At 35.3% G+C, this 27,749-nt stretch overlaps 1 protein-coding gene and 1 long non-coding RNA gene across 4 annotated transcripts; one reads left to right on the top strand and one right to left on the bottom strand.

Annotated features, from left to right (window-relative positions):
* Window positions 1–2,000: 2,000 nt before the first annotated feature.
* On the bottom strand, window positions 2,001–26,489 carry LOC128224476 (WSCD family member CG9164-like). The gene is made up of 5 exons (XM_052934319.1): window positions 25,912–26,489; window positions 23,864–24,002; window positions 23,206–23,315; window positions 5,502–5,645; window positions 2,001–2,758 (listed from the first exon to the last, which is right to left on the bottom strand). Exons 1-5 carry the CDS (start codon window positions 26,246–26,248, stop codon window positions 2,535–2,537), a joined length of 954 nt encoding a protein of 317 aa, XP_052790279.1. The 5' UTR covers window positions 26,249–26,489; the 3' UTR covers window positions 2,001–2,534.
* Window positions 6,343–19,177, top strand: LOC128224477 (uncharacterized). 3 transcript variants are annotated; one of them, XR_008259486.1, is made up of 7 exons: window positions 6,343–7,104; window positions 10,762–10,848; window positions 11,588–11,731; window positions 13,845–13,953; window positions 14,971–15,047; window positions 16,032–16,134; window positions 17,027–19,177. It is a non-coding gene; the product is annotated as an uncharacterized LOC128224477 (long non-coding RNA). The 3 variants fall into 3 exon arrangements; XR_008259488.1 differs by having other exon boundaries at window positions 6,343–6,868; XR_008259487.1 differs by lacking the exon at window positions 6,343–7,104 and adding an exon at window positions 7,446–10,522.
* Window positions 26,490–27,749: the final 1,260 nt, after the last annotated feature.

A 27,749-nucleotide genomic window follows, 5' to 3' on the forward strand; every position in this document is an offset into this window, starting at 1 on the left:
CCAGACATCAGATGGGAAACATGTAATTTCTAGTGTTTCGAGTATATATCAACCATAATTTCCTTAAAATTAAGTTAACGGCCAAATGATTGAAACAGAAAAAATATAGTCGCATTTCTCCTAAGAAAATGAAACAAGGGTTTATAACATGGATTTCGTCATCCGACAAAACCATATTCATTCACCAAAAACATTCAGAATGCTAACATGGACATTTACAACCGTATACATGGTTTATATGTCCGTGCTGTTTAAAGTAAATATAACATTTATATGTACTTAATTTCCACCATGATATGCTTTCCTGCCACGACCAATTACCTATAACAACTATGATAGTGATTAATTTTATTACTTCATATATATGAACTCATATACTATGGTATACTTCGCCGTTGACCATGACTTTACGGTATTATTGTATTGTATAAGTTATACGGTTGTGAAAGTAGTGACATGTAGAGACGTCTAAACTTTATGTCTGGTTATGTTATCTACAGGGTCAACGATCTGTTCTATCAAATGAAACAGTTACCAATACAGTTACGATAATTTAGGTCAAAGAGTATATCCAAGATTTCCCAGGTTACCCCGTTAATATAAATATAAACAGTTATTAAGATATATTATTTATTTATTTTTTAAATTATAAAGCTGGAATATTCGAACCCAATATTAATTAATTGCTCTTCATATGCTTCGAATGGATTTGTTTTAACTGTATTGAAAACTGAAAATAAAACTGTGAGTCAAAAGTGAAAATAAACTATATTTTAAATATCTAAAAGCATAATGTTCTTAAAGACTGATCCATCAAGCTTTAAGAATTTGTGTAAAGGATCAAAACAAATGTTATCAAAGCAAAACGAATTAACGGTCTCAGGCGAGTAGTCACATTAACCGTACACTTTATAAATACAGTTAACAGAAACTAGTACTTACTGATTTAACATATGCTGGTTTGGCGCGTAACCTTTTGACATACCCCCTCCCTCAGAATCGAAATTTATTGTGTTTAAAATGTTAGCTTAAAATGTTTGTATTGTGGTTTCTGGTAAAAAAAGTAAACAATTTCTAGTCCGAAATTGTGCATTTCGGGCGAATTATATTACTTTTTTCTCCTGTAGCAAAAAAAAAGTAAACTTGGCCGAATTAAGGGGTGCATGGTGGATGATATGACGCCGGTTGCGCCCCCCACCCCACCTCTCCTGGATCCGCTAGTATCCTTGTTTTGTCTCATGTACAGTATAAGTACTTATTTACAAATTGGCGTCTGAATGTGTATCAGTTGTGATGTTCTAGTTTCGATTCACGTCCAATATGATAACATCTATACAAATCGTCTTGAGCGTATTTGTAATGTGACATTACATTACTTGTAATATTACAAGAACATTTTTTACTGCTTCGTTTGAAGTGACTCGCTCATGCTTTTGGACAAAAAAAATTAGTTTTCCCGGTAATGCAAACTTATTTAATCATTATGTAACTCTATGATATCGAAGTTGCACAAAAAATACAGTAATAGCATATAAAAGTATTTTGGTTTTAGTGGGGTTCGAACCTACGCCGGTAAGTCAATAAAATATCGAAAAAATACAAACCATGAGCGAGTCACTTTACAGATGAACTAAGATGGGCGCAGGGAGAGCGGCATGTCCCTCGGGAACACATCTCGCGAGCATGGCACCTGGATTCTGGGCGACATTTTGAAGGCAATGTGAGGTGGAACTATAAATTCAAATTAAGCTATGTGTATTGAAGCAATGCCCTATCCAGAACATAATGCTGGTTCAACCATCTGATTGTCCTCTTTTTCGTGTACCATTGTCTGTGTTTGTTTACTTTATATATTTATTTGTGTGTTGTTGTTTTCAAGTATTGTGAACATATATAATCCAGATATTGTACCTACCGCGTATGCCATATTGTATAATTTGTTCATGAGGTGTTTTACGTTTATCGAAACCTGACATAATATACGAAGTCTATCTGTTTAATGTTTATTCAAATTAGTTATATGTAGTAGTAATTTCACAGCAAAAAACATTTCATAACTTGGAGCTGCACTCCCACAGATTGATTGTTTTGACAACTTTTTTTATTGTTTGTTTTAGAACGAGCCAACTTATACGAAAATGCATTAACACCAGTGATAGAAGAGTGCTGACAAAAAATCAGAGTGCAGATTACCATATTTAAGTTTAAAAAATGATGTTTTATGCATTTTTCTTAAACCGTTAGTAACGCTTTTAGCCATAAAACATTAATTTTCAAACGGAAATATGAACACCTGCGATCTGATCTTTTGTCAGCAGTTTTATATCACTGGTTTGGAGCTATTTACCCAAAAATTGGCTCATTCCAGACAAAATTATTATTTTTTTGAAGTTGTCAAAACGGTAAATCTGTGAGAGTGCAACTTTAATAACTTATAACATGTCTTTACTTTAACTGTCGTAAGTGTTTCTTGGTTAATATAACCGAAAAAAAATCAATTAATTTTCAAACATGATATGATACTGTTTTTATGCTTATCGAAATACGTCACTTAGATCTATATGTTTATTCAAATACGTTTGAAGTAATTTCTCAGCATGATATGTTACTGTCTTCAATAGTTCTTGCTTTCTTCCATCAAACACATATTGAAGTAATTCTCTGTGATACGACGCGTTGGTCTGTCTATGGTTTGAGCCTTCTTGTAACTGAACCGCACAATCTATGTCCTGTTCTGTGATGCCCATTTGTAGGAACTCTGAAATAGTGAAAAAAATATATACAAACATGTATTGTAATTTAACAATGCAAATACCTTACAGTATATGAATATTTTGCACAGTTAGCCGTTGCGTGTGATTCTAAATCTACGTTATTTAAATGATTTATTATACATTATATGTCAGATATACTTAAAGGGACTCGCTCATGTTTTGGCACGAAAATGAGTTTACATCTGAAAACACTTGCATTGTATTTATAATTATTTTACTATCTGATACCGAAATTGCAGAAAAAAATATAATTGAAATATATTAACACTGGTAGTAATGGGGAGCGAGCCTTCGCCGATACAGTCAAGAATTTCTTTTTTACGGTGATTTTTTATATAATTCTCAAAATGCGCCCATGGAAAGCAAATGTGGTATTTAATAACATACTATCAACTCGAAGCCCATGCATATGACGTCTGTAGTGTGTATTTGGTCATACCAGACATGACATGTTTAAGTAAGTGCTGATTGAGAAGCTGGGGGCTTTCTCAGATACTGCGTGTTTTATTGAATGTTGTGATGGTTTGGCATTCCAGACGATGACTTTTATTGAACGTTGTTGGCTGTTCGGTTCGCTATGATGACTTTAATTGAGCGTTAATGGCTGTTCGGTTCTCTACGATGACTTTTATTGAGCGTTGATGGCTGTTCGATTCTCTACGATGACTTTTATTGAGCGTTGATGGCTGTTCGGTTCTCTACGATGACTTTTATTGAGCGTTGATGGCTGTTCGGTTCTCTACGATGACTTTTATTGAGCGTTGATGGCTGTTCGGTTCTCTACGATGACATTTTAATTGAGCGTTGATGGCTGTTCGATTCTCTACGATGACTTTTATTGAGCGTTGATGGCTGTTCGGTTCTCTACGATAAGTTTTATTGAGCGTTGATGGCTTTTCGGTTCTCTACGATGACTTTTATTGAGCGTCGATGGCTGTTCGGTTCTCTACGATGACTTTTATTGAGCGTTGATGGCTGTTCGGTTCACTACGATGACTTTAATTGAGCGTTAATGGCTGTTCGGTTCTCTACGATGACTTTTATTGAGCGTTGATGGCTGTTCGGTTCTCTACGATGACTCTAAGTGTACGTGCATCCCAGACGATGACATTTTTATTGACCATTTTGGGATATCCGAGACGATGAATGTCTTTTTGTCCATCGGAGGCATCCCAGACGATGGCTCTTAAATTGTCCTTGCAACACAGACGATGGTTGTGTTATTGACCATAAGGCGGGGAGACTCCCAATCACAATCTTATAGATGTTTGGGGCATCCCAGTTGATGACTGTCTTATTGACCGTGAGGAGCATCCCGGACGATGACTGTCTTATTGACCGTTGGGAGCATCCCGGACGATGACTGTCTTATTGACCGTGAGGAGCATCTCGGACGATAACTGCCTTACTGACCGTTTGGGGCATCCCGGACGATGACTGTCTTACTGACCGTTGGGGGCATCCCGGACGATGACTGTCTTATTGACCGTTGGGGGTTTCCCGGACGATGACTGTCTTACTGATCATTGGGTGCATCCCGGACGATGACTGTCTTGAACATTGGGGGCATCCCGGACGATGACTGTCTTACTGACCATTAGGGGCATCCCGGACGATGACTGTCTAACTGACCATTGGGGGCAGCCCGGACGATGACTGTCTTACTGACCATTGGGGGCAGCCCGGACGATGACTGTCTTACTGACCATTGGGGGCATCCCGGACGATGACTGTCTAACTGACCATTGGGGGGCAGCCCGGACGATGACTGTCTTACTGACCATTGGGGGCAGCCCGGACGATGACTGTCTTACTGACCATTGGGGGCATCCCGGACGATGACTGTCTTACTGACCATTGGGGGCATCCCAGACGATGACTGTCTTACTGACCATTGGGAGCATCCCGGACGATGACTGTCTTGTTGACCGTTAGGAGTATCCCGATGACTCTTTGAATGTTCTTTCATCTTAGACGATGACTGTCTTACTGACCACTGCCTTCATCTAAGACAATGAATGTCTTACTGACCATTGCGATCATCCAAGACGATGACTGTCTTACTAACCATTGCGGTCATACAAGACGCTGACTGTCTTACTGACCATTGCCTTCATCTAAGACAATGAATGTCTTACTGACCATTGCGATCATCCAAGACGATGACTGTCTTACTAACCATTGCGGTCATACAAGACGATGACTGTCTTACTAACCATTGCGGTCATACAAGACAATGACTGTCTTACTGACCATTGCCTTCATCCAAGACGATGACTGTCTTACTGACCATTGCCTTCATCCAAGACGATGACTGTCTTACTGACCATTGCCTTCATCCAAGACGATGGCTGTCTTACTGACCATTGCGGTCATCTAAGACGATGATTGTCTTGCTGATCATTGCCTTCATCCAAGACGATGACTGTCTTACTGACCATTGCCTTCATCCAAGACGATGACTGTCTCGCTGATCATTGCCTTCATCCAAGACAATGACTGTCTTACTGACCATTGCGGTCATACAAGACGATGACTTACTTACTGACCATTGCGGTCATACCAGACGACGACTGTCTTATTGTCTATTTTAGTTCTTAAAATTATGCGTACTGAACACTATTCTCTTTTATTTCTGCGTACAACACATAACCACTTTCATACCGAACATCACTTCAAAAACAAACATGAATACTGCGTACCAAAAGGGTTCAGCCTCATTCTTACCTGACAAATCCTTAAGCTCCTTCCTCAAGTCTGTTCTCAGGTTCTCGTATTGTACAACATGCACGCGACCACGGCTCTGTGTCAACGTTATATTGATGTTGTAAACAAGCCAGCTAGCACTTGGAGAGATCAAGATGTTACCCACTAAAACAAGACAATAAATTTTGTATAAAAAACAACCACTGTGTGATATTTCACTATCAATTAAAATGAAGTTATCTATTGGCTAGCCCTAAGGTATCATAAAATGCATCTAAATAAAATAGATTCAGGACACATCACATATCGGAGCCGTTGATAATAGTTATGTCTTGCATGGTGTTATAAATCATATGTTAAACCAAGGTAAAAGCTATTATTGTGATTCTATAACCTTTGATAAGGTTGTGAGATGAATCATTACAACCTGATTAACTTGAAATTATAATTGACATGTTAAATATATATAACTTAATTTATGTATAACAACATAACAATTCGTTAGAAGAAGGGTGTTATCGCATGCAAGGCGTACGACAAGGCGAAAGATTGCCTCCCTTTTTATTTCCAATGTTTTTTTAATCATTTAGAAGTTATATTAATACGCTTAGGTTTAGATGGGATCGACGTTGTTTTGTTTAAAATATTTATTATTTTATATGCTGTCTTATATAATCATAATTGGAAACTCAGAAAATTTGCTAAAGTTAAATAGAAATTACGGCTTAAATTATATATATATATATATATATATATATATATATATATATATATATATATATATATATATATATATATATATATATATATATATATATATCTACTACAGATATTAAGGTGACCATATATATATTAATCTAGGCATTATGGGGACCGCTGGATTAAGGCGACAAAAATTGGTCTCCTTAATATTTTCAGTCCAGATTTGATGTATCAAATGTCAATAAAAATGTCCATTGATAGTAAGTTGATAAGCTTGAATGTTTATTTACGAGATCATTTCATTGTTTTAAATCTTATAATCTTTTATTATCAAAAAAAATATCCTTAAACTTTTGTGCGTGTATATTTGTGTATCCATAAAAATAGCTATTAAGGCGACCAGGGAAAAAAATCATAATTTTGGTCAAAAATAGCTATATACTAAGCATTTTTTATTTGTTTTACTTTATTTAAAGCCTATTGTATATTATCCCGAAGTTTCATTCTATAAAAAACAGAAATAAGGAAATTCGATATTTCGTGTACCATCAGCATCCAAATTTTCAAGTATACAGAAATTTAACTTTCCGGAATATAACGGAAATTTTCGGGTATCTCCGTGGTACCATCTCCGTGCAATTATGCAGTATGGCGTTCATCTCTTACGGAAAGAGAATGGTAACTTGGTAAGTGTTTAAAATACATATTCAACGTTTTTTTTCGTTTATTTTTATGACTTTTGTACAGTAGTATAAATCGTCCACCCTTTGGATGAAAAGCAAATGATTTATCCGGATTTTGTTCATCCGAAACTAAATCAATAGTATCAACATCCGGTGTAATTTTTGCTTGTATTTTGGAGAAACTCGATTGATTTCTAGCAAACTTGGTTTACCACTACATCGTCGCTTATTATTATTTGGTATGTTCCAATCTAAAAAGGGATTTGCTCCCTTAACATCTCAGATTTTAATAAATAAAAGACGAAATGATACAAATGCCTTACATTTTGTTTGTCAATGTCATGTCATTTGTCATTCTCATCACCTTTGCATAGCAGAACAGAACGAACACTATCACCAATTCGTATTGTGGCTTTTTGCATGTGTCTTAAATTTTCATATTTGATAATAAATGCAACAATAAAATATTTCCCTTATTCTGCCACAGTTATGCACCAGTCAATTGTAACCATGGCCCCCAGGCAGGTCTTGTTTATACCAGGGATAGCAGGGGAAATGGGCCATGTTTTTACGTTTTAGGTGGACCGGCAGTGCTGAGTGAATGCAGTGTTATTGTTTTTGCGCTGAAAACAGGGAATGGGCCTAACCTAGGATGCCCCCAGGGGCATTTGACGGGGATCTGGTCATTTCGTAACCTTACCATTTCGTAACTGCTGAATCTTGGTTATTTTGTAACCATTTTGTTAGTCAATTCGTAACCATCAATAAATCAATTGCTCATATGGTAACCACCATTTAACAAGGTGATAAATAGTACACTTAGCACCTCGTTAAGTGTATTGTTCGAACCTGGATGTATATGGCACAGCAACCAAGACACCAATAATTTATGTTACTCAATAGTTATTAGATATATATCATGGTAAATTAGAAATGATTTGTTATACTACCAAAATATGTTAATTATTTTCTTACATTTTGCTTACTTATAAACAATAATTTAAGACTGATCGCGATGTATTTTTGAGTAAAATTACGTTTACATAAATGATCATTCTTGACCTATTTCATTGACTATATTTGTTTGAATTGTTTAAAACGAAAAAAAAAATTGTTCTGTTCTTTTCTCAATTGATCCATATTCTGCATACTTTATATCCGAAACCGACAAAAAAACAGCCTAAAATTATTAGTTATGGTACAGTGGAAACTCACTAAACCGGATCTCCACAAAACCGGAATCCTCGGGATACTGGAATTTTATCAGAGTCCCGGTTTTCCCCTTCTATTTTCAATGTAAAAAAATCCCTACAAAACCTGAACCCCGGAATTCCGGATACCGGACAAAAAATCGAGAAAATTTGTTAGTTGTCAACGTAATTTTACCTTACAAAACCAGACGTTTTGTTCAAACATGTCAAAATAATTCTGTGTATTAGGAATTCGCGAATCACGTGTCATTTTGTTTTGACAGCCGGTACGTCGTTAAATATTACACCTGTGATGTTGTGTTAACACGATAATCGATAATGATGATTGCGCTGTGGATTGACTGTCACGCGATAATCAAACGATAATCAAACTTGTGAAAAGAAAATTGATTAAAACATTTATTTGTTTGTTGCAGAAAATAAAGAACTAGAAACGGTTTTTTTAGTGATCATTTTGAAGTGTTGTTTTTATCTAAAGACTTCTATGATTGAATCAAATTAGAGCGGTGCTTTAATTAAACTATCAAACATACTAAACAAGCATTAAATTACGAGAGTTGTTTTATTTCAAGACTTGGAAAAAAGATGGTTATAAAAACGCAGAAATGTTTAATTATGCTTATCACTTTTGCAAGTGCTTTAATCATGTCTCAACCACCGTCTAAACGTCGGAGAATTGAACTGGATAACTTAACAAGTGAAGTAAACTGTACTGAGCTTTTGAACAAACCTACATACTTATAAATCAAAATTGATATTTTAGGGTCTACACTGAATAAACCCAAAATGTTAGTTTTGATTTGCTAAATTCGAACAGTATTTAGTCTATCCACACAAAATTTACAGGATCATCAGATAACAAATTTTCTAAAAATTCTCTGTTTGCCAAATAGGGAAGACAGGTTAAAGTGGGGTTAAAAGGTTGCTATCTGTGACCAAAAAAATACTGTTCAAAATTGTGAGTATTCATTTATCTTTCATTCAGTAAAGAGCATGCAATGGCATAGTGGTTGGATTAGATAATCTGACAGCGGTGCTGGACGTCAGGAGTTCAAATATTGTTGTGAGTTCAATGTTCCAAAAGAATACCTTTGGAATACACAATTATCTATAAAAATGGCAGAGCAAATTGCCCATATTGTAGTAATGTCTTAGATCCAGCTTGGATAACTTGGACACAGTAAGCGGTTCACACCAAGGGAAATTCTCAGATTAAACAGCGCTTATGAACTTGAACATTACATTTTTCATTGAGACAAAGAAAAAACATTATTGCTGATCTTCTGAAAACAAATCTTGGATTTATACTAATCACCACCAAAAATTTAATTTTAATCACACAATGTAAACAACTGCGCCACAGATCTATCTTATCTGTATGTTTAGAGTTTTTAAAATTTAGCAGTTAAATATAGATTAGCATACTGGTAGGTCTGGTTGGTCTGTTGCTTTAGACGCTAAGTAAACATAATGTCAGTGATTTCATCACTATTTCTATTAAAATATCAGTTTTCTTCTTCAGAGCTTCTCACATTTGCACCATTTTTTACCATTTGAATCATAAAAAGATAACAAACAAACACGGATGGAACATTTGAAAATACAATTCAGTTGGTTTCTATTTTCATGCTCATTTTTGCTTAAAATTATTCTGCTTGAATGTGATTTATGTTGCTTAATAAATTTGAACTTAACTCTTTGTGAATATTTAAGGAATGTAAGGGGTCAGATTTCAGATTGCTCATTATTTCTGGAACACTAAATACTTTATTTGATTGTGTACACTGCACTTTCTTGTTAAGCATTCATCCAAATCATTTGGGTAAATATTGGCAGAAAAACTGCTTTTAGATTTATACTGGTCATCAAAACCGGCACTGACAAAACATAAGATGTGTTTAATTAATGTGCGGGAAAGAGGTTTAAAGGTGTCCGCCCACAACGAAATGCTTGCGGGTCACAGTACCCCTTCAAGTAGTTCTTGAAAAAAAATGATTCTCTCAGGTAGCGTTTGATTATTTGTACATTGTATCCTTGTATATATTCTCAAGTGTACACATGATTTATATAAGGTTTGTACAATTTTAGTTTTATTTAAATTTTAAAATTTTGACATTTTTTTTAAGATTTGCCTGCCCCTGTCTAAACACTTAAATTCTTGGTCTTTGGACTATTGTCTGCAACTTCAAAACACACTTTTTGGAACAGGACACATTTTTCTGATATTTTATCCAGTTTGACTGCAATATAAGTTGTATTTATCAATCAAGTAAAAAATGACATTTATTTTTCCATAATTACCTGGTAGTTATTTGTTAATTTGTTTTAATTCATGGATAGGTTTATTGCAGTGTCATGGAAAGCTGGAACTTTTCAGTACACAACATGCAAACAGAGAATGAACTGTGTGTGCCGGCTTTGTGAACAAAAACGCAAGGCGGCTATGGTAAGTTGCGTCAAGATATATCCTTGGGACCCACCCCCCCCCCCCCCCCCCCCCCCCCCCCCCCCCCCCCCCCCCCCGGACACGCAATACAATTCGTGTTTCGCTGATCTGTTGGCTGGGATCAGATCATCCATTTGGGGATTTAGATATGTTACCCCAGCCAACAGGCTGCATGTTTAATTTAACTCAATACTAAGCTTTGTTTTAGTGCGAACATCAACATGTTTATATAATTGCAGTTGCTGCTTGGGACATTAAAGTTAAGTCAGCAACCGTCTACCAGACTGCAAGATTCATCTCTTCCAAAGGATGTCGTACCTTTCCAGGTGGGTGTGCATTGATTGATTGATTGATTGATTGTGAGTTTGTGTAAATGAATAACTGTGAAACCATAACCAAATGTTGGGCTGTAAAGGTGTGTATGTGCATGCTTCACATATTCTCCATCCTTTTGGCATACTGGACCGTCATCAGACACTCTGCCATGAATGTTAGAGAGTTTAAAGCTATTTCTTATTTTCCTGTGTAACTAACTATATTGATGTTAGATTAAATTTACGCCGCCGTGTTACTGAGTAACAATTTGAAATTGGGCCAAAATCATCAAGCTAGAGCTTTGCATAATCTTTTTCAAACTTCTGCGAGATTTCTGCCCTTGACAATATTTGCTCGCAGCCCCCCTTAAAGTTGCACTTCGTTCAGTATTTGAAAGCTTACGGATACACTTTTTTGTTAATTTTAGATCTTAATGTGGCTACTTCTAAGTAAATAGATGCTCAAAGTAACTAGATGCTCTGGGTGTTCACTGGGTGACAAAGGCTACACAGTATTGGTTGTTTCTTTTTTCTGAAAAGATGTTTCTAGTGAATTGCCCTGTTGCAGTGGTTTTGACGCCACAGAACCAGCATAGCTCCATGACAGATATATATGTTTTCGTCATTGATGTCAGTACTGCTGTATTGGAGGCCTCACAATTTCTGTGTGGAAATGTCATCTGATACACTCATAACGGCGTATTTCTAGCATAGCTTTCATAAGTGCATGGCCATTCTCTGTCATTTTCAGATACACTGTGTTTTGTGTGGATAAGAAATGCAGAGTGGTACCACCAATCACCTAAGCCACCATTCCCCTAACAGACAATAGGCTCAAGGGGACAGTTCCTGCAATTTACAGAAAAGCTCTCAATTGTAGCCCTACGAACTTAAGGTAAGCGATAAATCTGGACTTCAAGATATCTCTGTACTCACTGTAAGTTTATACTTCATTTGAACAAAACATAGGGCCGAATTCAGAACAATCACTCTCACTCACACTCAATGAGTTAATCACATAACGGTCGAGATATTTTCGAGTGAAAGGTATATCCGTATTCACAGGTGTGAGTGAGACTCAAGTGTTTTGCGTGAGTGGGACATTTGTGAGTGCTCGGCTAGGCCACATGAACCGCCCTCGAGGATTGGTTGTGAATAGGAATTGAATGAGTGTATGTGAAAAAAGTACATGGCAAGTAGAAAAGATGAAATATATCAAATATTTGGAACAAATAAGGGACATGCTCGTTCCCAGACAATATTTAAGAGACCGGGATAATCCATTGAAGTACATGTTCATTCAATAATGTGGCCATCTATAAACAAAACAAATTCAAAAGGATGCGCCTATCATATATTTGTTTTGTCTCACAATGATCTTGAACCCCCAGCAATGTTGATGTTTGCAATTCATCAATGGCTGCAAAGACAGCTAAAGGTACGTGAAGTTAGCATCATAGCGGCATGAAGTTAGCGGCCTAGCGGCGTGAGGTTGACGGACTAGCGGCCTAAATTTGTTATCTATTTCAAGGTTCAATGGTTTAAATGGAAAATAATATAAATCAATGTTTTTAGTCGTACATTAGCGGCCTTAAATTGTTTTCTACTTCAGCGCATTTTTATATGAGTTTTCTTCTAAAACAATGCTAAAATAATTGTTTTCCTATGCAAAATACATCACGCTTGAGCGGTCTTGCGGCGTGAACTTGGCGGCCTGGTGGCCTAGCGGCCTAAAAATCCCCAAAACTCATCCAGCAGCCCATGAAAAGGGGGCAATGCTGATATTCGCTAAAGGATGTTGATTTATGAAAAGGACATTTAATTTATCATTGTTTTAGAAAAGAACGCATATAAAATGCTTTGGAATAGGAAACAATTTTAGGCCGCTAGTCACATGAGGCGGCTAGGCCGCCAGGCCGCTAACTTGACGCCGCTAGGCCATTTCATAGCGTGGTAAGGGAATTGATATGTATTTTCCAGCCTACATTCAGCTGGATTATTATTACTATTATTACTATTATTATTATTATTATCATTATTATTATTATTATCATTTTCATCAGCAGCAGCAGCACCACCAACACCAGCAGCAGCACCACCAACACCAACACCACCATATCATCATCAACATCATCATTATTATTATTATTATCGTCATCTTCATCCATTTTCCCCTACATTTCTTGAGTTGTTTTTCACTCCGAGGTGTTATTTCCCCATAAGAAGTAGATTCATTTGCTAATTCTATCCATCTGCTATTTTTTCAACTTCCATTTTTTCAACTTGCATATATTATTTTCAAACGCCCAAGACCGCTTTATGTAGAATACAAAAGCAAGATTATATATGAATACATATTTAAATTACGTGATACAATGGAAAACGGCTACATATTTAAAACAGCAACAACAATGACAACAAAAAACATGCATTTAAACGTATTTTGCAACAGTTATTTACAACCCAAAACGTTTATTTTTATTAACCAATTGTTTTAAAATGAAAATATCAGTTTTAGAATAACGCTTATTATCATTTGTTTGTTGCCATAACTAACAATAAGGTACTCAAATCTCAAATAAACATATGTTTACAATGTATAATGTAAACATCACCATAGTCAAACAGATAATTCGATATGATCATGTAAACATACATGTATAATTATATACTGTATTGCTCACTTGATGAAGTGGAGTGTTAGCGAGGCGTGTGAATACGAACAGATCACTTGAGTGTCACTCCCCATATTCCACTCAAGTGATCATTTGAGTGTCCCTTACGGGAATGTGGTTGGAGTGTGAGTGAGAGTGGATGTTCTGAATTCGGCCCTTACAATTTCACCATCAAAATCCAGGTTTAGATCCCAGACCGAACTTTGTCTCCTTCATTAAACTTAATTTCAGATGTTCTATAAGCCACATACATGTTCACTACTTATGACGGATAAGAACTTTCGCAAATTGATTATAAATGCGTTTTCCCAGATTTACACCCTCCTCTTGCAGATACTGCTGATGGTGAAGCTTGGATGCACCGGGCCGGTTTTCCAGCCGTGTGGAATCTCCAGCTGAACTGGGGCCGGGAATTATATTTATAAGACTCCTTAGCAGCATGGTGAGCTTTTGCGTATTTATTTTCAGGCTCATATACCCGGCCAGACTTCTGCGTTTAAGCTTTCCTGTCGTCATTTTTTTAAATAACGTATCTCAAGTCTTTCAATGAAATCACCACTGTGACACCTTTGGAGACTAGATTTAAATTAAGGAACCATTATGTGTAGAAAGCCTTTTGGGTGATTTAAAATCGCATTAATAAACAGGATTCTCATGGTTCATGGTTTATAATTGGCCTTGTGGACCTTTCATTCTTTACTTTGGTAACAGCCGCTTAAGTATGTAAGAAGGGGGGGGGGTACAGATGTGATTGTAAACAGTGTTTAATAAGGTATATTTGTTTTTATTTTATCACCAGTTTGAAGGTAATGATTTTGTTAAATCAGGGTTAAGTAACAAGTTTAACACAAACACTGTAACATGTTCTTTATTTCAAATAAATCTATAAATTATCTCTGGAGAATTTAGTCTGATCTCCATTTCTCAGAAAATGTAGCTGTCTAAGTGCCTATTCCATCAATGAGTATCACTGTCTTTAAATTGCTGTTGCGGTACAGTTTAAATAGCAAAAGTTTTATGGCCCTGCTTGTTTGCAACTCCTCATTCATTTTTGTACAGCGAGAAAAGTAAGGGAATTCTAGAGATTTACTAGAATTATGGATTGTTTTTCATGAGTTACACAGTACATAAGGAGGAATAAGTGTGTACACAACTCCTCATTTTATTCCTGTTTATTATTTATATATGTAACATAGATGTGTACAAGACTTAGAAACATGACATAAAAGAGCTCACTTTGATAAATTTTCTCAAAAAAAGATATCTTTACTGTTAAAGTAAGAACTTTTACTGCATAGTAAGTAATGTCTTCTGCTCATCTTTATGACATCATTACATGGAATGGAAACTTCCCAAGATACATTTCCACATGGCGCAGCTCATTTATATATATTGCTGATGGATTGTTTAGAAAGGGACAGTTTTAATTGGACAAAATGTTTTAATCGCCATTTTACAGAGTGCCAGCCAGTCATTGCTGTTCTTGCATTGCTGAGGAGGACAGTCCTGCCAACATAACAGTTTGTTCAATAACAGGTAAAAAACTGGTCTCACTTTACATTTTCAACCACTGCCAGATAATATAATATTATATAATGATAACTCCTTCTTCACAACTGGTGTTAAATATACAATGATTAAACAAACAATAAAATGAAAATTATGCTCTTTAAACTCAGAACCATTATTGACTGTCAGATGCTACTGGTAAATGAACTGGTCTTGATGTCCTTTTCTTGAGATAATAACCATTTGCATATTACCCCGGTACTACTATTGTACATTCAATAGAAAATCGTCCTGTTTGTATTGTTAAATGGCTTTATAATGTTCCCCACTTCCTGATTCTTGAAAATTACGTGAACAAATGACAATCCTACTACCATTTAAAGTTTGATTAAATTTCGTACAAATGTGTTTGTTTTAATTTGCCTTCTGCTTAAAGTAAGGGTATATATACTGGGCAAGAAATGCTGAATTTCATCGTGAATGACAGTGATTATCCATAGTTTGAATTTGGTTCGGACATGTTTGACGGGAATTCAAAGACATTTTTTTGTCATCATTTTCGCATACATTGGTTCATTCTAAGATAAAAAATATAACCTTTTTCAAAATGTTTAATCTGTGAGAGTGCAGCTTTAATAGACCTGTGAAACTAAACTCTCAATCAAACTTTGGTAAAAGATCAAATGCGGGGCTCCGTGTGTGGCATAAACTGTGTTAATTTTTATTTAATATGATGAAGAGCTAGTTAAGTTATCTTTGTTAAAAGTCTTTATTTGAAGCAAAATATGTTTCAATACCCTGTATGAATTTTCTTCACTGGATATTGATTTATAAAAAACATTGCTCCAGGGTGCGGAGCTATTTTTTGCTATATGTCTATATGGAAAAATCTTCTCCTCAGAAGTCAACTTTGTTCCCCAATGTGCAAGGCACAATCGGTGAAAATAATTTCAATAAAAGTCACTGATTATTATTATTGTTATTATTATTAATAAACTTTTACTATTTCAGGAGACAAACAGAAACACAGAGGTGCTATACATTCTGATGGAAAAACAAAAGCATCTCCCATCATTTTGGCGTGGCTCAGATCAAGAGGAGAATTTTAAGAAAGGTAATAACTGAGCGACTAAGAACATGCAAGTTGCACTGGTTAGAGTGTAAGACCCATCTCCCTTCATAAGAATTGATAATCATCACTGTATTAAATCAAGAAATTGAAACGGAAGTGTCTTGTCTTTTGCAGTGTTTTTGAAATATAATATAATTTAAAAAAAAACTAAATTATTATTTAATATGATTGTGAATGTGTGATGTTTTCTTCTGATCATTCACTCTCAAAAACCAGATACTAAAAACATATTTGTAGATTTTTTTGTTTTATTTGTAAATATAGTTTTAAGGTTGTATTTTAGGCAAAGCCTTTTATTCTGCTCAATACAAACTTAAATATTGTAAGAGTTATGGCCCTTTGTAATTTTTTAAACAAATACATTTTTTTATGTTTTTGTAAGCCCATTATTAAGGGACTTTTAATATTTTCACCAGCTGCATTATAAAGTCAGACCAAAAGTGTTCAGTATGTGTCCAAACAATAACTAAGTTAGAATCCTTTCTCAAATCAAGTGAGCGATATAGGGCCATCTCTGTGTTTGTCTGACTAAAAAACAATAATCAATCTTTGAGTTAAATTGACAAATATTGTTGTAGAATGTTTTGTGAAAACATACAATTGGATTACTTTTGTGTCAATAGGATTAAGGTTTCTGCACATAAAAATTATTTAGAATTGCATTTGGGTCCGTCGGTTCACGTTCAATATTACTTGCATTATAAGTGGAAGCAGTGACTTAAAATTAATTACCAAACAGTTTCTGCTCAATTGCTTTGAGTTAACATACGAGTTATGAAACTTGGAATAATAGTTCTTGGTGGCATAAATGAAAGACCTTGTTTTGTCACATTGACTTGTTATCAAGCACTAACTTCCTCTAAATTCTCTTCAGGTGATGGTTGGGCACACACAAGAAGACATAGATCACAGGTGTCTAGCCATATGAGTAGATAGGAGTGTCACACTCTGCCAAACTTACTTCAGATAGGAGTGTCACACTCTGCCAAACTTACTTCATCAGACGAGCAGAAAGCTTCTCAAGATCCCGCACTGCACACTAAGACATAGTCTTTGACTACAACAAGGTGATGAAAGTACAGAGGTCCAATTGAAATCAATTCTGTGCTGCTGTCATTTCTTCATTCTGGAAGTCGATGGACATGATTTATTATGGCATCAAGTGTGTAGTTTGCCGACTATCAGCAGTCTTGTTCACCAGCTGTGCAACTTGAGCTGGTAGCTTTATTGCTTGAAGCCACTGCATAAGAGGGGGAAGGTGCAGGCTCATCAAAAAGTCTCAAAAGTTGAAACTAGGAAAAGAAGTTTATCAAGAGTGTGAATCTATTTTGAAAACAATCGTTACAATGATTTGGTTTCCTTTGAAACTTCATACATACTATGAATTGAGATACTTAAATAAAAAACCGCTATTCAAATATCAGGAAACTGCCTTTTTCATACTAAAGGGTAAATGATGTCGCCATTTTCTGTATGTATTTAAATAAGATATGTCTCCACAATTAATATTTTTAGGGAATTTTTCTCAACTGAATGAGATTAAATTGTACAGCGTTATATGAGCTTAATATGTTTTCTCATTCTTTAAAATTGGTGAAAAATTGTCAGAAGATCATTAGACCAGTATCCATTACTGCAATCATACAATCAAATATACAGGGACAAGCCCACTGGGCATATAATTAAACCCTGTTTAGGGGCACGAGGCAAACAGAGTTACTTTCAAACGTTAAAGCTGCACTCTCACACTTTGGATGTTTTGACAACTTTTTTCATTTTATGTCTCGGATTGGAACCATCCAATTTTTGCGAAAAATTAAATCCCAGATTTTTCTATTTAAGTTAAAACATTGATATTTTTTATGCACTTTTCTTAAACCGTTAGTAACATTAATTTTCGAACGGAAATATGAAATCTGCGATCTGATCTTTTGTCAGCAATCTTTTATCATTGGTTTGCAGATAATTACGCAAAAACTTGCTCATTCGAAGACAAAAAAATTTGTGGAAACGGTATATCTGTGAGAGTGCAGCTCTAAATGTTTAATTTCTTGATTTTACTACTGTATTAGAAATTACAGGGATTGGGGTATATTTTTAGTGTTTTTATTGCTTGTTTTTGATTCATACAGTCATACTTTATTCTTCAGGGCACAACTTACAAATAGACAAAACTGGAAAATGGTCATATCAAAAGGTCAAAGATAATGCAAGTTGAACAATCATATTGTTCATGGCTTGTATTTTTGGTATATTTTGTTGCATATGCTATAGAAAAGTTGAAAGTTAAAAATAAATTCATAGTTGAAATGATGGCTTTGAATGATATTGTCAGATGAGAAACGGCACTATTAAGAATTAGGTATAATGGTACTTTATTTATTTTAATCAATTTTAGATATTATGAAAATTATTATCTTATTTAGTACATGAGACCTTTTAAACAGTTATTGACAATATAACAATGTGTATATGAAGCTTTAGATCAAAACTTAAAGCTGCACTCTTACAGATTGTCAGTTTAGACACAAAATTGTCTCAAAATCGGCTGATTTGGTTATCATTCCTTTAATTCAGTCATATTAGATAATTCACAATAGAACCAATCAAAAATGTTTGGTAAAACTGCCGAAAAAGTAATTTACATTAAATTGTTTGTAATGCTTTTAGTCATTGTTCGTAATGCTTTTAGTCATAAAACATCATTTTTTTAACATAAATATGATGAACTGCAATCTGATCTTTTTTCAGCAGTCTTATATCACTTAAAATTGGGTCTAGACATTTCTGCAAAAAATACTCCATTTATTGACAAACAATAAAAGAGTACCGGTAGTCAAAACGATCAATCGGTGAGATTGCAGCTTTAAATACACCTTTTAAGACCGCCGTAAAATTCCAATGGTTTGCCTAAATCTTTAAAGCTAGCATACTGTTTAATTGACAACCATACTTATTGTTTAAAATATGTCATGATATCTTTGTACAATGTGTTTATATAATTCATTAAAGAAGTCAAAACAAATTTGTTTACCTTGTAATTTGTTATCTGTTATTTAAATGACTCGGACAAAAATGGGAACGTCAGTGCTAGTTCTTTTACTATTAACATCCCATGAAGTTTCTATTGGTGTAGCAGCAAGGAGGTGTTACATTAATTATGCATCATTTAAACCAAATTATACATTCATATGCACATCATACAGGCGTGTAGCCGCCTATACGTGAATACGCGGCTGAATCCACATGATTCTGACAAAAAAAATCAACCAAAGTTGCAGTATGCGAACTTGACTACATGAATCTAAAACTGGTTATTTTCCAGTACTAAATAATGCACTAGATTGCACCATGGTTTTCAAAATTTTCTGAGGGGGCACGCCCCTGAACCCCCCAGCACATGAATTCACATGAATAGAGGGGTAGCTACGCCCCTGACATAATTGAAACCACAGTGTGGCTAAACAACACTTGTATGTTTATCATACGCAGTGATCTCCCATGGAAATGCAATCGTCAAAGAATCTGAAGGGGCTGTTTATATGGACTAGATTTGAAATACACCAAGTGTTTAAAAAAGTTGATTTCAGTCACGAAGAGAATCAACCATACCCCACACTTGTTGGAGTAAGATGAAATGTCCACTTTCCGCGAGAAAGAAAGTACATTGAAAATGGTCATTTGATTCAATTGACTTTATCTTTTTATAAATATGTTGCAATACGTTATTTGTTATAATTGTTTACCCATGTTGAATTTTATTTGGCAAATTTATAAGAGATTTAAATATTAAGAAACTCAGCCGCTAAAAAGCATATGATTATGACATACTTTTTTTAAATCTTTCGAACATGAGTTTTTGAGTGAATATAAGCGAAGCGTTAAGTGTTTTGAAAATGCATCTTTTACTTGGATTTTATAGATTGTTATTACGAAATAAAGTATGGCGAATCAAACGAAGTGTTAAAGCCAAGCTATTGATGGCTGAAACCCTTCAATAAATGTTGATATGTGCTAAAACATAGTCTTTGAAGTCCAAAATTTTGACATGCGTTACTAACCCGATTCAACAAAAGGCTGTTGCACAATCAGTTGATTGACATAATCACGTGATAAACCAATAACTTCCATTAAGGTTAAAATATTCAACACCTTAGTATGAGTCCCTGTGGGCGAGTGGATAAGCGATCCGTTTTTTATTCTATGTGTTATCTGCACCCCCATGTGCTTGCTCCCAACTTGAACAAGATTAATTTTTAATACTTTAATCGGTTTTTTAAAAATGCAATTGAAGTATAAAAGAAAATCAACCTGGTTACTATTATTTCTGCAATTTCAGTACCAAGGAGTAAAATAAATATACATGTAAGTGTTTTTAGATGCATTACGAGGAAAACTATGTTTGGTGCCAAAACATGAGAGAGTCTCTTTAAACGGAAAAGTTTTGGCAGTTACTCAGTCAGTCAGATGATGATAAATATAATGCATAGCATCATCGCTCTGGAGTACGAGAACGTTGTATACAGAGTATGTTTTTACTGAACATGCGTCTGTTTATTTTGATGCCATAAAAGGTTTAAACTGTTTAAAGGAACTATAACATTATGAAACAACAAATCTGATTACAGATATCAGTGGCAGATCCAGGAATTGACTTAAGAAGGGGTACGTGAAACTCATGGGCTTAATCTTTCCACATCCGCCCCTCCCTCAGAACAGAAATTGAATGGCTTAAAATGTTGGACCGGGGTGGGGGTTAGACTCCCCTAATTTATAGTCCGAAATAGTGCATTTTTATCTTAATATTGTATTTTTTCCCGATATTGACTGAGAACGTATTATAAACAGACGATTCAAAGGGGTGGGGGACGGCGCGCGCGCTGGGACCGACCCCCCCCCCCCTAAATCTGCAATTAAGTACATGCATTAAAACCGTCTCCGTAGCCTATTGGTTAAGGCGTTCTATACCCTTCATTCAATTGACTTAATACTTCACACAATTGTTCAGGACCATCAGCCAATGAGGTTACATAACTCCATAATACAAGTTATGGCCCCTGATTGACTTAGGTTAAAGTTTTAGGCAAGTAAAATTTAAGGGGAAGTTGGAATTTAATAAAAAAAAACTTCCATGGGTCACAATGAACCCAATGAACAATGTTCTTTAATCATGAGCTAACTGTTCAAGCGTTAACAGACACATTCCTGTGCAGACAAAACTTTTATTGTTTTTACAAGCACAGAACTTGTATTTAGAATTTACAGTTTCTATATAATTCAACTGAAAGTTCTATTTAACCATAATATATCAAATATTAAGTCACCATTCACTAGCGGATTGAGAATGGGGCGCAATCGGCGTGCGCTGCCTTTAAAATCGTCCAAGTTTACTTTTTATGTCAATATATGAGAAGAAAATAAATACGCACATAATGCATCATTTCCGACTACAAATTGTTAAAAATTTCTTGATTGAGTAACCCTCAATCCTCCTGCAAACGCCCCTTAGTAACGCCCCCTTCTAACGACAATTCCTGGATCCGCCCCTGGCCATTACATTTTTTGTTGATCAAACGGTACATATACCAAGTGACTGAAGCTGAATTTCATTTAATGAATGAGATGGTCTGTAAAAGATTTCTGATGAATATCCTATGAAATTTGCAGTCCTCCCGTTTCGACCGGTCAATGTTTGTGGATTTATTACACACAATTATATAAAAATACTATTACAAAGTTGTCTCTTAAGGTTACGGGAGCCTTCACTGTCAAAAGTAAGATATATATAATTTGTCCCCCTAATGCCATAAAATATGGATGGTCCCCTTAATGCCTCAAAAATAATATTATATATACACTGGTCTCCGTAAAATACATACGGTCTCCTTAATGCCCTAAGTAGATATATATATATATATATATATATATATATATATATATATATATATATATATATATATATGTTTGTTAGAATGTTAGTTAATATATATATGTTTGTTAGAATGTTAGTTAAGCATATGCTTAATCTGTTTGGAAAAGTCATTGCCCAAATTTTAAATAATGCTTAAGAAGTTTGGGATTTACTCAACACAATAATATGTCGAGTTCAGCCATACCTCAAAATATTTAATGTTACTAAGATTCGAGTGTCTGTGTCTAAACTGCGGCTATCCTCACATAGATAAAGCATTGAAACAGGTAGATGGATTAGACATTCAATAACTCTGCATGTGATAATATATGCACTATTTGTACCTTATAAGAAGATGAGTATCACTTTCATCTTGAATGCACTTTGTATGACGATCTTAGAATTAGATATATACCTAGACAACATCCAAATATATATAAATTAGTTGCGTTAATTAATACAGAAAATGAATCGACTTTGAAAACACTTGAATCTGTATAGAATAACATCTAGCATCTGTAAATATGATGATTATAACTTTATATGTCAATTGCTTTATAGCACAACTCCCTCAATAATGTATGAAACAGCTGTTTTATTAATAAATACAAGACTTTACATATCTTGTACAGTGAAAAAGAGATTCTAAGATAGAGATGTCTAAATACATAATGTATATTCGAATGGAAAAAAAACATCATTAATATACGGCTCATTGCAATTGTTGTTGTTGTGTTTTTTTTTGTGTTTTTTTTGTGTTTTTTTTTTTGGGGGGGGGTATAATTTACATACAATCAACTAGTGTATAATATAATATTATTTTATCTTTTATATTTTGTTTGTAATTTCGATTTATAAAAATGTTATTCGTTTGTATTTGTCGCCATGTTGTACATTGTTCGGCCACATTGACCTTCCGGTTAATAGATGTTTTGTTCTGTTCTGTTCTATAATCTAAGCCGATGCTAGGGGTCGTTCTCACTTGTCAGTGTTGCGCTTTTTCAACAAAAAATATCAACTTTGAGTTTATGCATATTGCAGTTTAAATCAATAAAACAATGAAAACTGCAGGGACAAGCTCGGTAGTCAATATACGTTTGAAGTTGGGTAAAGACACATGCCATTAAACTGAACATACTTACACCTGGCTATTTCCTGTCTGGAGGGGACTTTAGTATGGCTACTAGAGCCTGCTGCGTAGGTGAAGTAGGACAGAAAGGCGTCTGCTGGAGTTCGTATCAGCAAAATGTTCCTGTGAATTCAAAAACAAGTATATGAAACTTTGTAAAATGAATAATATAAATATTTATGTTTCATATCAAACAACACCGAAAGCGACACTAAAGTTATATTAACCTCCGTCTCCGTGGCCTTTTGGTTGAGGCGTCCGCCTACGGAGTGGTAAATCGTGGGTTTGATCCCTGGCCGCGTCTAACCAATAGACGTAAAATGTTGATACAAGTAGCTCCATTGCCTGTATCTCGGCATTTAAAGGTTGGTACTTGAAAAAGAGGTGTACTCAGTACTGGTTTAACCCAGGAAAGTCTTTACACCGAACACATAAAAGAACCAAGGGGTATTATCGTACTGCAACCCCACTTCCTTTCCCACCACTGTTTCGTCCGAGTTTTGTCCCTTCGTCGAAAACAAAGGACGCCGTTGGAAATAAGTGCTTTGGATATCCTTGACCGAAAGGGCTAAATGGATATATACATAGCTCTACATTTTTTTCTTCGAAAACGAATATAGACGAACAAATTTGATTAGAAGTTTCGAAGTAGCAAACAAGTAAGTTTTTACCTGTCAAAACTGTGTATATCACTCACGTTGAAAAGGTGTGATTTTACGGCAAGAGTTCTGTTCCACCTTTTTTCACACTCAAAAGGGAAGCCCGTTGTCGCCAAGGACCGGTCGCAATAGACACTCGATGTACCAATGCCTGAAAATTATACTCAAAGAAGTTATTATTTCTTTCCGTAGGGGATAGTCAGAGTCGGATCCAGGAATTGACGTTCGAGGGTGCATAACTTAGAGGCACACACTTCTGCCATTCGCCCTTCCTTCAGAATCGAAACCAATGGTTTAAAATGTTGGCAATGAGGTTTGGTGGTACTCCCTCGAGATTTATTAACAAATTTTAGAGACTGACATAAAAAAAACATTTAGGCGAAGGGGGGGGGGGGGGGGGGGGGGTCGATTGCGCCGGGTGCCCTCCCCCTTAATCCACTAGTGTTAGTAATACATGTAAAACGATGTGGTTAACAATCAGTGTAATACTTGTGATGTTTTATACGTTTAATAAAAAACGTCACGTTTTTAACAGTTTCTCGAGATCGAATTCATGACAAAGACAGGTTTTTTTTTTCCTTAACAAATATTGAACTAAAATATTTTATGTGATGTATGCTTTTAGGCCTCGGAACGCTGGACTGTTTCAAATGAATACTGCTTCCCCAAGAAGCATTTGCTTTGAAATATATCACGAACTCGTTTCGTAATCCAAGTTCCTTGGATACGTATTTTTGTGTTTAGCATTGGTGTGTCTATTCAACTTAAACCTTAATTACATATGCACAGCGCTAACCTTGTTCATTGTTCTCTGAGATCAAATGTATAACTCAATGTATAGAACCAACGTTAAACAACGAATATATTTGGTAATATGATATAGAAATACTCAAGACGCAGACGAAAATAGCATAAAAGCGTTGATGATGTATTGCTTCAATGATCATTTATAGCATGTATATAATCAGAACTCCGCGTCTTTTAAAAGAAGAATGTTAATTTCCTTAATAGTAGAAAGCCGTTTATTTGTTTGATCAATAAAACATAAAAGAACTAGCCTAAGAACCTTCTATTTAATAGTGATCCTGTTTCAAGGGTCACAAAACAGGTGGATGCATTTTATTTTAATCTTAAATGCATTATAATGTTTAACTTTTTTACTTTATTTAATATTAACAAAAGGTGAACGCATTCTACGAGACAGCCTTTGTTACAACATGTTATTGATCAAAACACATATATGTGTGTGTGATTTGTTTACAGATTCAAAATTATTAGCGATATTCACGCGCCCTTTAACAGATTTTGTGGCCCCAAAGATATTAATTAAAAAAAAAAACATTTATAAAGGTTAATGTTTTTTATTTGTTGTACACAAATCATAGGCCTTTCTTTTGTTTTTAACAAAAAAATATATAATATATATATATGCATCAACCGATATTGTTTCCGTTATAAGGATCAAGGCTGTACAGACACTCAACGAGAAACATACATTGTTAAACACATTCACTTTATGACAGCATACACACTATTCGTTATTAATAAAGCCACGGTAACTGTTATCAATAAAATGAGTAATAGTTACTTCAATAAAATGAGTAATAGTTACTTCAATAAAATGAGTAATAGTTACTTCAATACAATGAGTAATAGTTACTTCAATACAATGAGTAATAGTCACTTCAATACAATGAGTAATAGTTACTTCAGTAAAATGAGTAATAGTTACTTCAGTAAAATGAGTAATAGTTACTTCAATACAATGAGTAATAGTTACTGCACCCAAAACTTCAGTTATTGAAAGTGTACACAAGCGTTTCAACGCGGGTGTTTACTTTCAATTGCGAGGGTAGTGGTTGACAAGATAACGTTCAATAACTAGCGTGCAATATCAGTCAATAACGTTTCAATGTATCCGCATGCTGGTTATTGAACGGTAAAGCTCCGCCTACTCGTTACAATTGCGATATGGGAGTTAATATATATACAAACCCAAAGAAAATATCCTCAAATATGGCGCAATATTACACCGACAATTCAATTATAAAGCTACCAACCTGTCAGTTGTTGAAGAAGATGACGAAGCCACGTATTCCCAGAGCCCGGAAAGCTGATAAGCCCAGTAACCGGAAGTGCATGATCAGATAGTCGGATATCCTTTGCCTTACACGGAAGTGACGTAGTTGGGTTATTTTTATAACTTGTTATTAATGTACTCACTTGTAGATTCCTTTGAGGAAATGTATACTTAAGTGCTTTTTGTTTTTCCTTATTGTTCCTTATTGATTGCAGAAACAAATAATTTCCTATTACAGTAAAAACTATAAATATTAAACACACTTTAAAGAATTTCGTACAAAATCTACGTCTCAAATTCCATCTAAACTTAGGCATTCCGATTGTTTACCTTCCCTTTGTTAATGAATTGGAGTCCAATACTGATTGTATAGCTTACCAAAGAAAATATTATATGACTCAAAATGGTTTCTTAAATCACATATGGTAATCATTTGCTATTGTTTATTGGCAATTAGAGCCACACGATAGCCTTTGTTATTGTATATTAATTAATTATAAGTGATAAAAAGGTTTGCTTATGTTAAATCAATACTTCTTTATACCGTGAGACCATATCGATCGGTGAAGAAGTTGCATGGTCCTACAAGCAACTATAATACATTGAATTTATACTTAATATCGCGTTACATCTTCATGTTTTCAGAATCAATAGGGCATTTTATATTTCACGTATCGTACGTTTATAGTTGTTTATTATTCAAAAAACTCATTCCATTTGAATCAGATTGTATATCGACAATTTTGCATCCGCTTATTATAAATATTTCGGTTTCAAAATTGAAAGCTGTCAACTGGTTTGGCGCTTGGCAGAGTAGTATTGGCGGGAATCCACGAGTTTACAGCTCCATGGTATATAAAAAGGGGAAAGGGGTGTTTCACTTCTGGTGACTTATATATGGCAGCAATAAGTCAATATGTATGAACGTTTTAGTTTGTTCAAATAACTGTTGCAAGAAAAGAAATTGGTGCGGAAGAAGCAAGACCAACATAGTAATGTTGGGTATGGTTCCAGACAAATGCCACAACAGTGTATGTTGCTGTTATACTCCCATCACACTAGACGAAGACCATGAAGACCGCACTACGTCTTGGCAATTTAGACGGACGCAGCGAGGACGCGGTCAAATTCTAAAAAAAATAATGCATTACTCAAGTTCATACTACGTCCCTACTAATCCCTGTCAGGCATCCACTTCGCCTCACAAGTTCAAAATACGTTCTTGCTGCGCGCATCTTCGCGCGCGCACCTCGTCCAATGCGTTCTTAATATGCACCACGTTCATTGCGTTCTTAGAACGTTCTTACTATGACCAGGAAAATTGCACCACGCGCTTACCAAGAGCTTATCACGTCCGCATTATGTTCTTATTACAATACATGTATTTCCCGTCCAGTATTACGCTTGAACTACGTTACGCCGTCACGTCGTCTTTAATACGTTCTTATTTAGTTCTTACTACGTCCTGATTCGACCACATCCTCTCTACGTTTTTTAAGCATGTTCAAAGTCCGCTCAAGTCCATCACGTCCATAGAGACCATGCCACGTCCTTATCGGTGTCTATTGCGTTCCTTCTACGTTGACCAAGTTCTGACTGCGTCCTACAAGATTTTTGAGGACGTAGTGGGAACGTGGCCTAGAGTGATTGGGGCCTTACTTTCCACAAGGCTCTATCGATTTGACCCCTTGAGCTGAAATAGTGCGGCAAAAAAGCACGGGTTTCATCTACTTCCAATGACGGTTCAATACACAAAATACCGATACATTAACGATTTGATAGAATTACTGCAGTAGCCCGTATATAGTTAAATTGTAT

Source organism: Mya arenaria, chromosome 17, assembly GCF_026914265.1.
Source record: "Mya arenaria isolate MELC-2E11 chromosome 17, ASM2691426v1".
In the NCBI taxonomy this organism is placed as follows: Eukaryota; Metazoa; Mollusca; class Bivalvia; order Myida; family Myidae; genus Mya; species Mya arenaria.

Excerpts from the sequence above, each read along its gene's own strand:
- LOC128224476 (XM_052934319.1), bottom strand. The coding sequence starts at position 26,248 with ATGCCTAAGTTTAGATGGAATTTGAGACGTAGATTTTGTACGAAATTC. Across the intron at positions 5,646-23,205 it reads CAGACAGGAAATAGCCAGGT|TGGGTAACATCTTGATCTCT; the intron begins GTAAGTATGTTC and ends GTCTTGTTTTAG. Across the intron at positions 2,759-5,501 it reads GGAGCTTAAGGATTTGTCAG|AGTTCCTACAAATGGGCATC; the intron begins GTAAGAATGAGG and ends TCACTATTTCAG.